The 15,816-nt window shown below is 46.2% G+C and overlaps 1 protein-coding gene across 5 annotated transcripts in view; it reads right to left on the reverse strand.

Moving 5' to 3' along the window:
• The window catches only part of abcc1 (ATP binding cassette subfamily C member 1 (ABCC1 blood group)), a 65,025-nt gene that overhangs the window by 45,815 nt on the left and 3,394 nt on the right, over nt 1–15,816 (reverse strand). For 2 of the 5 annotated variants that reach the window (XM_031814427.1, XM_031814428.1), the window contains exons 1-6: nt 12,724–13,145; nt 10,054–10,191; nt 7,969–8,094; nt 4,621–4,682; nt 3,141–3,272; nt 2,736–2,963 (exon numbers count right to left, since the gene is read on the reverse strand). In XM_031814427.1, coding sequence (XP_031670287.1) covers nt 2,736–2,963; nt 3,141–3,272; nt 4,621–4,682; nt 7,969–8,094; nt 10,054–10,191; nt 12,724–13,119 — 1,082 coding nt within the window. In that variant the 5' untranslated portion in view covers nt 13,120–13,145. The other 3 variants (XM_031814425.1, XM_031814424.1, XM_031814426.1) reach the window with 3 other exon arrangements.

Genomic DNA, 15,816 nt, shown 5'->3' on the forward strand with positions numbered 1-15,816 from the left:
CAGGGGGCAAAAGGCAATGACACAGCCTGAGAGACGATGATAAAAGAGGTCAAATGTCAGTGGGTAGGGACGGCAAGAGAGATGGACACAAGAGGCCGCATTCAAGGGTTCTTCTAGGTCCGTTTGGCAACGTCAGGAAAAAAAACTCTGATTTCTAATAATTCTAAGTGCACATGAACACAACAAAAGAGGTCAAACATCTATATTTTCTGACGCTCAACAAGTTAGCAAGTCGTAAATGTCAGAGTTTCCCAGTTCCGACTGGTATGTGAACACAGCACCAATCACTTGAGCTGCTCACGCTCTGAAGTCCACAATGTAGGGGGTGGATCTAAGGGTTAAGGATAGATGGTGATGGACAGAGATAGATGGTGATGGACAGAGATAGATGGTGATGGACAGCCAATTAAAACCGGAGGCTGTTTTCGCAGCATCGGTCATACACTTCCAGTCTAGTTCCATTCCAAGGTGCTGTGAAAGCACAGGTCTCCACAGAGAGAGCAGGCTGGTGGATTACTGGCCACCTGAATTAAAGGGTAACTTTAAGGTAAGAAGAGTAGAGAAACACCTACAACCCCCCCCATTAGTAGAGAAACACCTACAACCCCCCCCCCATTAGTAGAGAAACACCTACAATCCCCCCCCATTAGTAGAGAAACACCTACACCCCCCCCCCATTAGTAGAGAAACACCTACAATCCCCCCCCCCCCATTAGTAGAGAAACACCTACAATCCCCCCCCCCATTAGTAGAGAAACACCTACAATCCCCCCCATTAGTAGAGAAACACCTACAACCCCCCCCCCCCCATTAGTAGAGAAACACCTACAACCCCCCCCCCCCCATTAGTAGAGAAACACCTACAATCCCCCCCATTAGTAGAGAAACACCTACAACGACCCCCCCCCCCATTAGTAGAGAAACACCTACAACACCCCCCCATTAGTAGAGAAACACCTACACCCCCCCCCCCCCATTAGTAGAGAAACACCTACAATCCCCCCCCCCCATTAGTAGAGAAACACCTACAACCCCCCCCCATTAGTAGAGAAACACCTACAATCCCCCCCCATTAGTTGAGAAACACCAACAATCCCCCCCCATTAGTAGAGAAACACCAACAATCCCCCCCCATTAGTAGAGAAACACCTACAATCCCCCCCCCCCCCCATTAGTAGAGAAACACCTACAATCCCCCCCATTAGTAGAGAAACACCTACAATCCCTCCCATTAGTAGAGAAACACCTACAATCCCCCCCATTAGTAGAGAAACACCTACAACCCCCCCCCATTAGTAGAGAAACACCTACAACCCCCCCCATTAGTAGAGAAACACCTACAACCCCCCCCCCCCATTAGTAGAGAAACACCTACAACCCCCCCCCCATTAGTAGAGAAACACCTACAACCCCCCCCCCCCCCATTAGTAGAGAAACACCTACAACCCCCCCCCCATTAGTAGAGAAACACCTACAACCCCCCCCCCATTAGTAGAGAAACACCTACAATCCACCCCCCCATTAGTAGAGAAACACCTACAATCCTCCCCCCATTAGTAGAGAAACACCTACAATCCCCCCCCCATTAGTAGAGAAACACCTACAATCCCCCCCATTAGTAGAGAAACACCTACAATCCCCCCCCCATTAGTAGAGAAACACCTACAATCCCCCCCCATTAGTAGAGAAACACCCACAACCCCCCCCATTAGTAGAGAAACACCTACAACCCCCCCCCATTAGTAGTGATACACCTACAACCCCCCCCCCCCCCATTAGTAGAGAAACACCTACAATCCCCCCCCATTAGTAGAGACACACCTACAACCCCCCCCCCCATTAGTAGAGATACACCTACAACCCCCCCCCCCCCATTAGTAGAGAAACACCTACAACCCCCCCATTAGTAGAGAAACACCTACAACCCCCCCATTAGTAGAGAAACACCTACAATCCCCCCCCATTTGTAGAGATACACCTACAATCCCCCCCCCCATTAGTAGAGAAACACCTAATCCCCCCCCCATTAGTAGAGAAACACCTACAACGACCCCCCCCCACTAGAACAGAAACACCTACAACTACCCCCCCACCCCCACTAGAGAAACACCTACAACTACCCCCCCCACTAGAACAGAAACACCTACAACGACCCCCCCCCCACTAGAACAGAAACACCTACAACTACCCCCCCCCCCACTAGAACAGAAACACCTACAACTACCCCCCTCCACTAGAACAGAAACACCTACAACTACCCCCCCCACACTAGAAGAGAAACACCTACAACTACCCCCCCCCCACTAGAACAGAAACACCTACAACTACCCCCCCCCGCACTAGGAGAAACACCTACAATGACCCCCCCCCACTAGAACAGAAACACCTACAACTACCCCCCCCCACTAGAACAGCAACACCTACAACTACCCCCCCCCCCGCACTAGGAGAAACACCTAATGACCCCCCCCCACTAGAAGAGAAACACCTACAACTACCCCCCCCCCCACTAGAACAGAAAACACCTACAACTACCCCCTCCACTAGAACAGAAACACCTACAACTACCCCCCCCCCCCCCCCCCACTAGAAGAGAAACACCTACAACTACCCCCCTCCACTAGAACAGAAACACCTACAACTACCCCACCCCCCACTAGAATAGAAACACCTACAACTACCCCCCCCCCCCCCCCACACGAGAAGAGAAGACCAGACGAGAGTATCTCACCTACCTGAGTATATTCGGCCCCACGAACATGAGAATGTCCTGGATGATCTTGTAGAGAGAAGAGATGAGGAAGTAGGGTCCGAAGGTGAGACAGAGGGCCCAGAACAGAGAGGGTTCTCTCGTCTTCTGGGGTGTCTTCATAATCAGGATCTCTGACTCCTCTACGGGGACACCCTCCTTCCTCTCTCCCCGAGGAGCCTTCTTAGGAGAGTACAGAGTCTTCTCCTCCGGTCTGGGAGAAAGGGGGGAGGGGGGAGAAGGAGTTATTTAGCTTGTTTTCGTTCTGTGAATGTTTTGCTACGATGTGCCCTGATGAACATGACCTTTTGACCTTGCCTGAGTGCAAACGCGCCATGATGTGCAAGTACGCGTGTGTGGAGGTGTGTGGTTCCTGGTGGGTTCTCCTGACCTTTTGACCTTCAGGCACTCGTTGTTCCAGCGTCGTACGAGCTGAGGGACGACCCTCTGGGAGCGGTCCTCCGAGTTCAGACACCACAGATCCTTCTGTTCTAACGGACGCTTATAACCTGTTACTATCAGACTGGAGGAGAGGGGAGATAGAAAGATGAGCGAGAGAAAGAGAGAGAAACAGAGAGAACGAGAAACACACAGAGATAGAAACACAGACACACAGAGAGAGACACACAGAGAAACAGAGAGAGAGAAACACAGAGAGAAACAGAGAGAGAAACACACAGAGAGAAACAGAGAGAGAGTGAAACACACAGAGAGAAACAGAGAGAAACACACAGAAACAGAGAGAGAGAAACACAGAGAAACAGAGAGAGAGAAACACACAGAGAAACAGAGAGAGAGAAACAGAGAGAGTGAAACACACAGAGAAACAGAGAGAGAGTGAAACACAGAGAAACAGAGAGAGAGAGAAACACAGAGAGAAACACAGAGAGAAACACAGAGAAACACACAGAGAGAAACAGAGAGAGAGAGAAACACACAGAGAGAAACAGAGAGAGAGAGAAACACACAGAGAGAAACAGAGAGAGAGAGAAACACACAGAGAGAAACAGAGAGAGAGAGAGAAACACACAGAGAGAAACAGAGAGAGAGAGAGAAACAGAGAGAGAGAGAAACAGAGAGAGAGAGAGAAACAGAGAGAGAGAGAAACAGAGAGAGAGAGAGAAACAGAGAGAGAGAAACAGAGAGAGAGAGAGAAACAGAGAGAGAGAGAGAAACAGAGAGAGAGAGAGAAACAGAGAGAGAGAGAAACAGAGAGAGAGAGAGAGAAACAGAGAGAGAGAGAAACAGAGAGAGAGAGAAACAGAGAGAGAGAGAAACAGAGAGAGAGAGAAACAGAGAGAGAGAGAAACAGAGAGAGAGAGAAACAGAGAGAGAGAGAGAGAAACAGAGAGAGAGAGAGAGAAACAGAGAGAGAGAGAGAGAAACAGAGAGAGAGAGAGAAACAGAGAGAGAGAGAGAAACAGAGAGAGAGAGAGAAACAGAGAGAGGGAAACAGAGAGAGAGAAACAGAGAGAGAGAGAGAAACAGAGAGAGAGAAACAGAGAGAGGGAAACAGAGAGAGAGAAACAGAGAGAGAGAAACAGAGAGAGAGAAACAGAGAGAGAGAAACACACAGAGAAACAGAGACAAACAGAAGGAAGGAAGAAAGGAAGGAAACAGTCAGCACTAACACTTCCTGTAGAAACAGAAACTCATGCCTGCTGTTTCCAGAGGGGAATCCTACAACCCAGGATCAATGAGTTCACCAGCTAACTTCCATAAACAACCAGAAATTACTATTGATTTTCTCCGGTTCATTAAGAAAGCTAAACTTAGATGTGTTTTTGGTTGTTGAGTCAATTAGACCGTGCCAAAGGTTATTTTAAAATATTTTGGCACGTTTAAATAGATGTTGTTTCCTAACAGCTCACCCAGTGATCCACCAGAAGCTGATTCTGGACAGAAAGGAAGCTCCGATCTCAGGACAGGGATTCTGCAACCGGGAGGAGATGGAACACACAGTTAGAAACACACACCACACACACACACACACACACACACACACACACACACACACAGTTAGAAACACACACACACACGCACGGACACACAGTTAGAAACACACACACACACAGTTAGAAACACACACACACACAGTTAGAAACACACACACACACACACAGTGAGAAACACACACACACACACACACAGTGAGAAACACACACACACACACACACACACACACACACACAGTGAGAAACACACACACACAGTGAGAAACACACACACACACACACAGTGAGAAACACACACACACACACAGTGAGAAACACACACACACACACAAGAACGGACACACACACACATGCAAGAAGGGACACACACGCACGAACGGACACACACACACCACACACACACGAACGGACACACACACACCACACACACACACGCACGAACGGACACACACATGGGCGCCCACGCACCACATGCACCCTTTCTAACTTTCTCTTAATTAGATACTTAGATATATTTTCCACCATAATTTGCAAATAAATTCATTAAAAATCCTACAATGTGATTTTCTGGATTTTTTCCCCTCATTTTGTCTGTCATAGTTGAAGTGTACCTATGATGAAAATTACAGGCCTCTCTCATCTTTTTAAGTGGGAGAACTTGCACAATTGGTGGCTGACTAAATACTTTTTTGCCCCACTGTACTTGTTAGCATTGCTAACCTTTCGGATTACAGAGGATCAAGTGGGGGGATTTTACATGTACTTGTTAGCATTGCTAACCTTTCAGATTACAGAGGATCAAGTGGGGTTTGAAAAATAGCGCCTCGTGTTCAGTGCCGGTATTACCGAATATCCCGGGATGGCACAAAGTCTGTATTAAAGACAATCTGGATACCGCACAAGTCGAATGTCAACCATCGAAATCAATTCATTAAAAAAATGATCCTCTTAAGGCTTGATAGCACACAAATTATCCCAATTGATAATCCACAATTACCGCAGCCATTTGCCAATGCATTGATCATGAAATTGAAAGCCTGTCTTTATATAATGCCTTATGATAATGTTTAATGATAATGTACAAACTATATGAATAGGCATACAACATTAAAGAGAAGACAAGGCGGGGACGGGGGGAGGGGGACGGAGGACGGGGACGGAGGACGGGGACGGGGAGAGGAGGACGGGGACGGGGGGAGGGGACGGAGGACGGGGACAGGGGACGGGGAGGGAGGACGGGGACGGGGGGAGGGGGACGGGGAGGGAGGACGGGGACGGGGGGAGGGGGACGGGGACAGGGGGACGGGGAGGGAGGACGGGGACAGGGGGAGGGGGACGGGGAGGGAGGACGGGGACGGGGGGAGGAGGACGGGGACGGGGGGAGGAGGACGGGGACGGGGGGAGGAGTTTATCAGAATTTATCTGATTAACACTTTGTTCTAGGTATTTGTGTAGGTGGCCGTCAAGTAAACACAATGGGTTCCCTCCGGATGAGAAAGACACACTCACGAAAACAAAGGTAGGAATAGATTGTTTTCTGTTAGTAAAACTCCCTTTAACTGATGTGTCAAGCCTATTAAAGGGATGTTATCTTGCACAGCTTAACATATAAACTAAACCTCTGTACAGATTTCTTGTTTGTTCAAACATTTTTCTCTCCAGCTGCCAGTGCGACCACTGCATAGAGATGGCTAGCTAGGCGGTGAAGCCCTCTATGGGGCTGTTCTATCACAGAAGCGATCAATAGCAAAGATCAGAGGTGAGCACTCTATCCATTTCTATGGACAGCTGTCTGGACATTTCTCCAAACGTCCTTTCTCCACTCGCTCAAAGATCATTGAGTGTGTCACTAGAAAAAGTAACAGACAATATTCCAATATTTGAATACAGCAACTCAGTAATATTATTTAGTTACTCATAAAAGTAATAAGACTGAAACACATTATCCTCAACACACACACACACAATGCACACACACACACACACACACACAATGCACACACAAACACAATGCACACACACATACACAATGCACACACACATACACAATGCACACACACACACACAATGCACACACACACACACACAATGCACACACACAATGCACACACACATACACAATGCACACACACAATGCACACACACATACACAATGCACACACACACAATGCACACACACACACACACTTCCCATGTTGTTATTGATCTGTGGACTGTCTGACTGTTCCATTGTGAGACTGTTAACAGGGAGACCTGTATCCATGTTGTTATTGATCTGTGGACTGTCTCTGTTGTGGGAGTGGAACAATAAAGCCAGAGAACCAACCCTGGGAACTGGTAAACCTGTTGCTAGCACAATAACACAAGATAACCAACCCTGGGAACTGGTAAACCTGTTGCTACCGCAATAACACAAGAGAACCAACCCTGGGAACTGATAAACCTGTTGCTAGCACAATAACACAAGAGAACCAACCCTGGGAACTGGTAAACCTGTTGCTAGCACAATAACACAAGATAACCAACCCTGGGAACTGGTAAACCTGTTGCTACCGCAATAACACAAGAGAACCAACCCTGGGAACTGGTAAACCTGTTGCTAGCACAATAACACAAGATAACCAACCCTGGGAACTGGTAAACCTGTTGCTAGCACAATAACACAAGATAACCAACCCTGGGAACTGGTAAACCTGTTGCTACCGCAATAACACAAGATAACCAACCCTGGGAACTGATAAACCTGTTGCTACCGCAATAACACAAGATAACCAACCCTGGGAACTGATAAACCTGTTGCTAGCACAATAACAGACACAGCTGGCATTCACTTAACACACACAGCAAGATCCACACACACTTCTCACAGTCACACAACATTTACTGTTTGACACAGCAAGCACTCATACAAGCACACACACAGCTAAACACACACACACACAGCATGCACTAATTTATACAAACACAATGTGCCGACACGCAGAGACATAACGAAAACACCCAGAGAGACAGAGGGCATAGAGAAACAGTGTGTGTGTGTGTGTGTCTCTCTCTGTGTCTGTGTGTGTGTGTGTGTGTGTGTGTGTGTCTCTGTGTGTGTGTGTGTGTGTGTGTGTGTGTGTGTGTCTCTGTGTGTGTCTCTGTGTGTGTGTGTCTCTCTGTGTGTGTGTGTGTCTCTGTGTGTGTGTGTGTGTCTCTGTCTCTGTGTGTGTGTCTCTGTCTCTGTGTGCGTGTCTCTGTCTCTGTGTGTGTGTGTGTACTCACAGCGTCTTTGGATGCCTCTGAGAAGAGAGGAGGCTGGTCTGAGAGGGCTGCCAGGAGCAGAGAGATGAGCAGCAGTGTGTAGTAGATGTAGAAGGTTGTGTATCTGAACACACACACCGTCCACGGCTGGGAGGAAACATCATGAAAAACACTGTTAAAAAAAAAGACCTTTCTTTCATAGACCTCCAAGTCTGTTTACTGGCAATAAAATAAGACTGGACTCTACTTGTTACACACACACATATATATACACACACATATATATACACACACATACACACACACACACACACACACACACACACACACACACACACACACACACACACACACACTAGAACTGGGTGATGTGGCCAGAAATCCATATCGCGATAAATGTTAACATTTTTTTAGCAATAATGATAAATCAGTGATCAATAACATGAAATCATTCATATCGAGCTGGGCGATATGTAACAAAAAGTAATATGGTGAAAACATGTCATTATTTTTCTCAATAACAACAAAGGTCCTCAAAAACATTTGTTTTTTGTTTTCATGGACAGTTACATCAGCAAGCAGGACTCTAGACGGTGTGTTTCCAGGGCCAGGTAAGACAACTGAGATGGTAGACTACCATTCAAAAAGTAAGATATTCCCATGCCACATATCCAGGGAAGGAGTAGTTGATGTGCAACCTGTCAAAAGGATCCACAATGATCACATATATTTTTGGCCTCTTCAGAGAATTGGCTGACATTTTTGTGCATATTGGCCTGTAGGCGATATGATTCAACACCTGAGGAAGGGCGACCTCAAAACACTAAACTAGATAACTAACTGTAGATATCGATATTGTCGCTAGATAGCCATGTAGGCTAATCTAACTGTAAAAATGATATTGTTGCTAGATTGATTAATCAATTAGCCTACAAGGCTATCTAGCAACAACATCATACATACAGTTAGTAATCTAGCTAAGTAGATTAGCCTAGATTAGCCTAATGTCCGACAGGAACTTCCCAGCTCTAGGCCTAACTTCCCAGCTCTTAAGGCCTAACTTCCCAGCTCTAGGCCTGACTTCCCAGCTCTCGGCCTGACTTCCCAGCTCTAGGCCTAACTTCCCAGCTCTAGGCCTAACTTCCCAGCTCTAGGCCTGACTACCCAGCTCTAGGCCTGACTTCCCAGCTCTAGGCCTGACTTCCCAGCTCTAGGCCTGACTTCCCAGCTCTAGGCCTGACTTCCCAGCTCTAGGCCTAACTTCCCAGCTCTAGGCCTGACTTCCCAGCTCTAGGCCTGACTTCCCAGCTCTAGGCCTGACTTCCCAGCTCAAGGCCTAACTTCCCAGCTCTAGGCCTGGCACGCTCCGCTCGGCTCCGCGGGTTCATCAAAACCATACTAACTCCAGCCTAGTCCGGTTGTAAAGTGGTACCATGAACACAATACTAAGAGGTGAGAGATACTTAGAAAACTCCCAGAAAGCTGTGACTCTCTGTAACTACAACAACAGTAGTTGTTTTGAGAACAGTATTTCCCCCCCCCACAGTAGCATCTTGAGCAACGGTCATATGATTATGCTTCTCAGAATGCATCTCTACCTACTCCGTGTCACAGCGGAGAGAGGAAGTGAGTCAGCAGCCGATAGCCAAACAAACAGAGACAGGCAGAGAGTTTCATAGCAGGAATCAACATAATGCATAGGCTATTACTGTTGACCACATTATGGTTCTAGAACAATCTACAGGAACATTGTGCAGCAAAATCACTCCAAATTATAGTTCTAGAACAATCCACAGTAAGAGGTAGCCTATCACTCCAGTGTTAATCTGCAAAATTGTAATTATTTGCCTACCTCCTCATGCCTTTTGCACACAATGTATCTAGACTCTTTTTTTTCTACTGTGTTATTGACTTGTTAATTGTTTACTCCATGTGTAACTCTGTGTGGTCTGTTCACACTGCTATGCTTTATCTTGGCCAGGTCGCAGTTGCAAATGTTCTCAACTAGCCTACCTGGTTAAATAAAGGTGAAATAAAATAAAAAATAAAATGTCTGTAATTCTGGGTTCATCGTCCCAGCTCTAACACACAACCTGTCTCTCTCACCTCGTTGATGGCTTGTATGATCTTGGATCTGAATGTGACGGTAGCACAGAGGACGGCCACCAGCCAGAAGTTGAGCATCACCCCTGAAGACTGGACTCCTTTTAACCTCTCATACTGAGTCAGGAGGGTGGCTAGCAGCTGGGAAGAGAACGAACACACACACACACAGAACACGTACATCCCATTCAGATCTGACACCACTTGTGAGTGCACACACGTTTAATATTATGCATTTGATCCTCGCGGGAATTGAACCCGCGACCTTGACGTTGCTAGCGCCAAGCTCTTACCAACATGTCTTAATCATGCCCAGGTGTTAATAACACTATAAAAACCACTCCTCCTACGGACCACATTCATACAGTATTATATTGAATCACTACATACTGGGTACTGGTAGACAGTATTATACTAAATCACTAGATACTGGGTACTGGTAGACACAGTATTATATTGAATCACTAGATACTGGGTACTGGTAGACAGTATTATAGTGAATCACTAGATACTGGGTACTGGTAGACAGTATTATATTGAATCACTAGATACTGGGTACTGGTAGACACAGTATTATATTGAATCACTAGATACTGGGTACTGGTAGACAGTATTATAGTGAATCACTAGATACTGGGTACTGGTAGACAGTATTATAGTGAATCACTAGATACTGGGTACTGGTAGACACAGTATTATACTAAATCACTAGATACTGGGTACTGGTAGACAGTATTATACTAAATCACTAGATACTGGGTACTGGTAGACAGTATTATACTGAATCACTAGATACTGGGTACTGGTAGACACAGTATTATACGGAATCACTAGATACTGGGTACTGGTAGACACAGTATTATACTGAATCACTAGATACTGGGTACTGGTAGACACAGTATTATATTGAATCACTAGATACTGGGTACTGGTAGACAGTATTATACTGAATCACTAGATACTGGTAGACAGTATTATAGTGAATCACTAGATACTGGGTACTGGTAGACAGTATTATACTGAATCACTAGATACTGGGTACTGGTAGACACAGTATTATACTAAATCACTAGATACTGGGTACTGGTAGACACAGTATTATACTAAATCACTAGATACTGGGTACTGGTAGACAGTATTATACTGAATCACTAGATACTGGGTACTGGTAGACACAGTATTATAGTGAATCACTAGATACTGGGTACTGGTAGACACAGTATTATATTGAATCACTAGATACTGGGTACTGGTAGACAGTATTATATTGAATCACTAGATACTGGGTACTGGTAGACAGTATTATACTGAATCACTAGATACTGGGTACTGGTAGACAGTATTATATTGAATCACTAGATACTGGGTACTGGTAGACACAGTATTATACTGAATCACTAGATACTGGGTACTGGTAGACAGTATTATAGTGAATCACTAGATACTGGTAGACAGTATTATATTGAATCACTAGATACTGGGTACTGGTAGACACAGTATTATATTGAATCACTAGATACTGGGTACTGGTAGACACAGTATTATACTGAATCACTAGATACTGGTAGACACAGTATTATATTGAATCACTAGATACTGGGTACTGGAAGACACAGGAGTTTTTCAAAGCCAGTTGATCTATCCCGGTGAAAACTCGAAGCTCCATGGCAAAATGTGTAGAATTGAAGCAAATTAGGATTAAAACAGTAACATTTTCTCTCCACAGCCATGTCCTCAAATGTTCATTCCCGGGGCCCGGACCGAAGCTACGCACTCCCCCCCTCAGCTAAGACCCTTACAGGCCGACCACTCCCCCTCAGCTAAGACCCTTACAGGCCGACCACTCCCCCTCAGCTAAGACCCTTACAGGCCGACCACTCCCCCCAGCTAAGACCCTTACAGGCCGACCACTCCCCCCTAGCTAAGACCCTTACAGGCCGACCACTCCCCCCTAGCTAAGACCCTTACAGGCCGACCACTCCCCCCAGCTAAGACCCTTACAGGCCGACCACTCCCCCTAGCTAAGACCCTTACAGGCCGACCACTCCCCCCCAGCTAAGATCCTTACAGGCCGACCACTCCCCCCCCAGCTAAGACTTTTACAGGCCAGCCCCCCCCCCCCCCAGCTAAGACCCTTACAGGCCGACCACTCCCCCCCAGCTAAGACCCTTACAGGCCGACCATCCCCCCCCCAGCTAAGACCCTTACAGGCCGACCACTCTCCCCCAGCTAAGACTTTTACAGGCCGACCCCCCCCCCCCCCCTCCAGCTAAGACCCTTACAGGCCGACCATCCCCCCCAGCTAAGAGCCTTACAGGCCGACCACTCCCCCAGCTAAGACCCTTACAGGCCGACCACTCCCCCCCAGTTATGACCCTTACAGGCCGACCATCCCCCCCAGCTAAGACCCTTACAGGCCGACCATCCCCCCCAGCTAAGACCCTTACAGGCCGACCACTCCCCCCAGCTAAGACCCTTACAGGCCGACCATCCCCCCCAGCTAAGACCCTTACAGGCCGACCACTCCCCCAGCTAAGACCCTTACAGGCCGACCACTCCCCCAGCTAAGACCCTTACAGGCCGACCATCCCCCTCCCAGCTAAGACCCTTACAGGCCGATCACTCCCCCCCAGCTAAGACCCTTTTGATCCAGCCCACAGTGTTGGTTTTTACCATAGTGATGCCGAGCATGGTGGGGCTAACCAGATAAACAGCGTTGGTTTTTACCATAGTGATGCCGAGCATGGTGGGGCTAACCAGATAAACAGTGTTGGTTGTTACCATAGTGATGCCGAGCATGGTGGGGCTAACAAGATAAACAGCGTTGGTTTTTACCATAGTGATGCCGAGCATGGTGGGGCTAACCAGATAAACAGCGTTGGTTTTTACCATAGTGATGCCGAGCATGGTGGGGCTAACCAGATAAATAGTGTTGGTTGTTACCATAGTGATGCCGAGCATGGTGGGGCTAACCAGATAAACAGTGTTGGTTGTTACCATAGTGATGCCGAGCATGGTGGGGCTAACCAGATAAACAGTGTTGGTTGTTACCATAGTGATGCCGAGCATGGTGGGGCTAACCAGATAAACAGCGTTGGTTGTTACCATAGTGATGCCGAGCATGGTGGGGCTAACCAGATAAACAGGTGCCTGGGTGGAGGAGGAGGAGGCACCGCTGTCATGTTGGCTTCTTTCCCAGAAAGAGTAAAACACATCTGCCCAGCAGACGATCCACAGGAGAAAACCTACTGCCTGGAGGAGAGGATGAGAGGAGAGCAGGAAGAAGACTTTATTCTGCATTTTCAGATCATGGAAATTCATATTTTGCTTTAAACCCCACTCCCAGAGAAACACATGCACGCACCCACACACACACACACACACACACACACACACACACACACACACACACACACACACACACACACACACAACATCGCCGGCCGGCCGCAGGGCAGTGACCCTGGAGCAGTTGAGGGGTCAAGTTTAAGTGGCACAACAGCAGGAGGCATCTAGGATGTTATTGCTACTCTAGGATACTCATTCCTCACTACTTTTGCCCAGAGCCTTTCTGGCCAGGGCCCTAGGGGTAGTGCGTGAAAAGTAGTGCGTGAAATAGGGAACCATTTGGGATGCAGATGAAGGAAGAGGATATGAGATATTTTAATGAGGTGTGTGTCAGGATATTGTCTTGTCAGACACTCTACCACACAGAGAAGCCTGTGTTCTGAAATGACTCTCCTGGATGTTCAGAGAGAGAGAGAGAGTGCTAGCTTGCTATATATGTTTCTCTGGTTGTTCAGAGAGAGAGAGTGTTAGCTTGCTATATATGTTTCTCTGGTTGTTCAGAGAGAGAGAGAGTTAGCTTGCTATATATGTTTCTCTGGTTGTTCAGAGAGAGAGAGTGTTAGCTTGCTATATATGTTTCTCTGGTTGTTCAGAGAGAGAGAGTGCTAGCTTGCTATATATGTTTCTCTGGTTGTTCAGAGAGAGAGAGTGTTAGCTTGCTATATATGTTTCTCTGGTTGTTCAGAGAGAGAGAGTGTTAGCTTGCTATATATGTTTCTCTGGTTGCTCAGAGAGAGAGAGTGTTAGCTTGCTATATATGTTTCTCTGGTTGTTCAGAGAGAGAGAGTGCTAGCTTGCTATATATGTTTCTCTGGTTGTTCAGAGAGAGAGAGAGAGAGTGTTAGCTTGCTATATATGTTTCTCTGGTTGTTCAGAGAGAGAGAGTGTTAGCTTGCTATATATGTTTCTCTGGTTGTTCAGAGAGAGAGAGAGAGAGTGTTAGCTTGCTATATATGTTTCTCTGGTTGTTCAGAGAGAGAGAGAGAGAGAGTGTTAGCTTGCTATATATGTTTCTCTGGTTGTTCAGAGAGAGTGTTAGCTTGCTATATATGTCTCTCTGGTTGTTCAGAGAGAGAGAGTGTTAGCTTGCTATATATGTCTCTCTGGTTGTTCAGAGAGAGAGAGAGAGAGAGAGAGTGTTAGCTTGCTATATAGGTTTCTCTGGTTGTTCAGAGAGAGTGTTAGCTTGCTATATATGTCTCTCTGGTTGTTCAGAGAGAGAGAGTGTTAGCTTGCTATATAGGTTTCTCTGGTTGTTCAGAGAGAGAGAGTGTTAGCTTGCTATATATGTTTCTCTGGTTGTTCAGAGAGAGAGTGTTAGCTTGCTATATATGTTTCTCTGGTTGTTCAGAGAGAGACTGTGTTAGCTTGCTATATAGGTTTCTCTGGTTGTTCAGAGAGAGAGAGTGTTAGCTTGCTATATAGGTTTCTCTGGTTGTTCAGAGAGAGAGAGTGTTAGCTTGCTATATAGGTTTCTCTGGTTGTTCAGAGAGAGAGTGTTAGCTTGCTATATATGTTTCTCTGGTTGTTCAGAGAGAGACTGTGTTAGCTTGCTATATAGGTTTCTCTGGTTGTTCAGAGAGAGAGAGTGTTAGCTTGCTATATAGGTTTCTCTGGTTGTTCAGAGAGAGAGAGTGTTAGCTTGCTATATATGTTTCTCTGGTTGTTCAGAGAGAGACTGTGTTAGCTTGCTATATAGGTTTCTCTGGTTGTTCAGAGAGAGAGAGAGAGAGTGTTAGCTTGCTATATAGGTTTCTCTGGTTGTTCAGAGAGAGACTGTGTTAGCTTGCTATATATGTTTCTCTGGTTGTTCAGAGAGAGAGAGAGAGAGAGAGAGTGCTAGCTTGCTATATAGGTTTCTCTGGTTGTTCAGAGAGAGAGAGTGTTAGCTTGCTATATATGTCTCTCTGGTTGTTCAGAGAAAAAAGGTCTTGCTATATACACTACCGTTCAAAAGTTTGGGGTCACTTAGAAATGTTCTAAGTGTTCTAAAAATGGACATTTTTTTTGTCCGTTAAAATAACATCAAATTGATCAGAAATACAGTGTAGACATTGTTAATGTTGTAAATGACTATTGTAGCTGGAAACGGCTGATTTTTTACAGAATATCTACATAGGCGTACAGAGGCCCATTATCAGCAACCATCACTCTTGTGTTCCAATGGAACGTTGTGTTAGCTAATCCAAGTATATCATTTTAAAAGACTAACTGATCATTAGAAAACCCTTTTGCAATTATGTTAGCACATCTGAAAACTGTTGTCCTGATTAAAGTAGCAATAAAACAGGCCTTCTTTAGACTAGTTGAGTATCTGGAGCATCAGCATTTGAGGGTTCGATTACAGGCTCAAAATGGCCAGAAACAAAGAACTTTCTTCTGAAACTTGTCAGTCTATTCTTGTTCTGAGAAATGAAG

This window comes from Oncorhynchus kisutch, unplaced genomic scaffold (assembly GCF_002021735.2).
Source record: "Oncorhynchus kisutch isolate 150728-3 unplaced genomic scaffold, Okis_V2 Okis06b-Okis10b_hom, whole genome shotgun sequence".
Classification (NCBI taxonomy): Eukaryota; Metazoa; Chordata; class Actinopteri; order Salmoniformes; family Salmonidae; genus Oncorhynchus; species Oncorhynchus kisutch.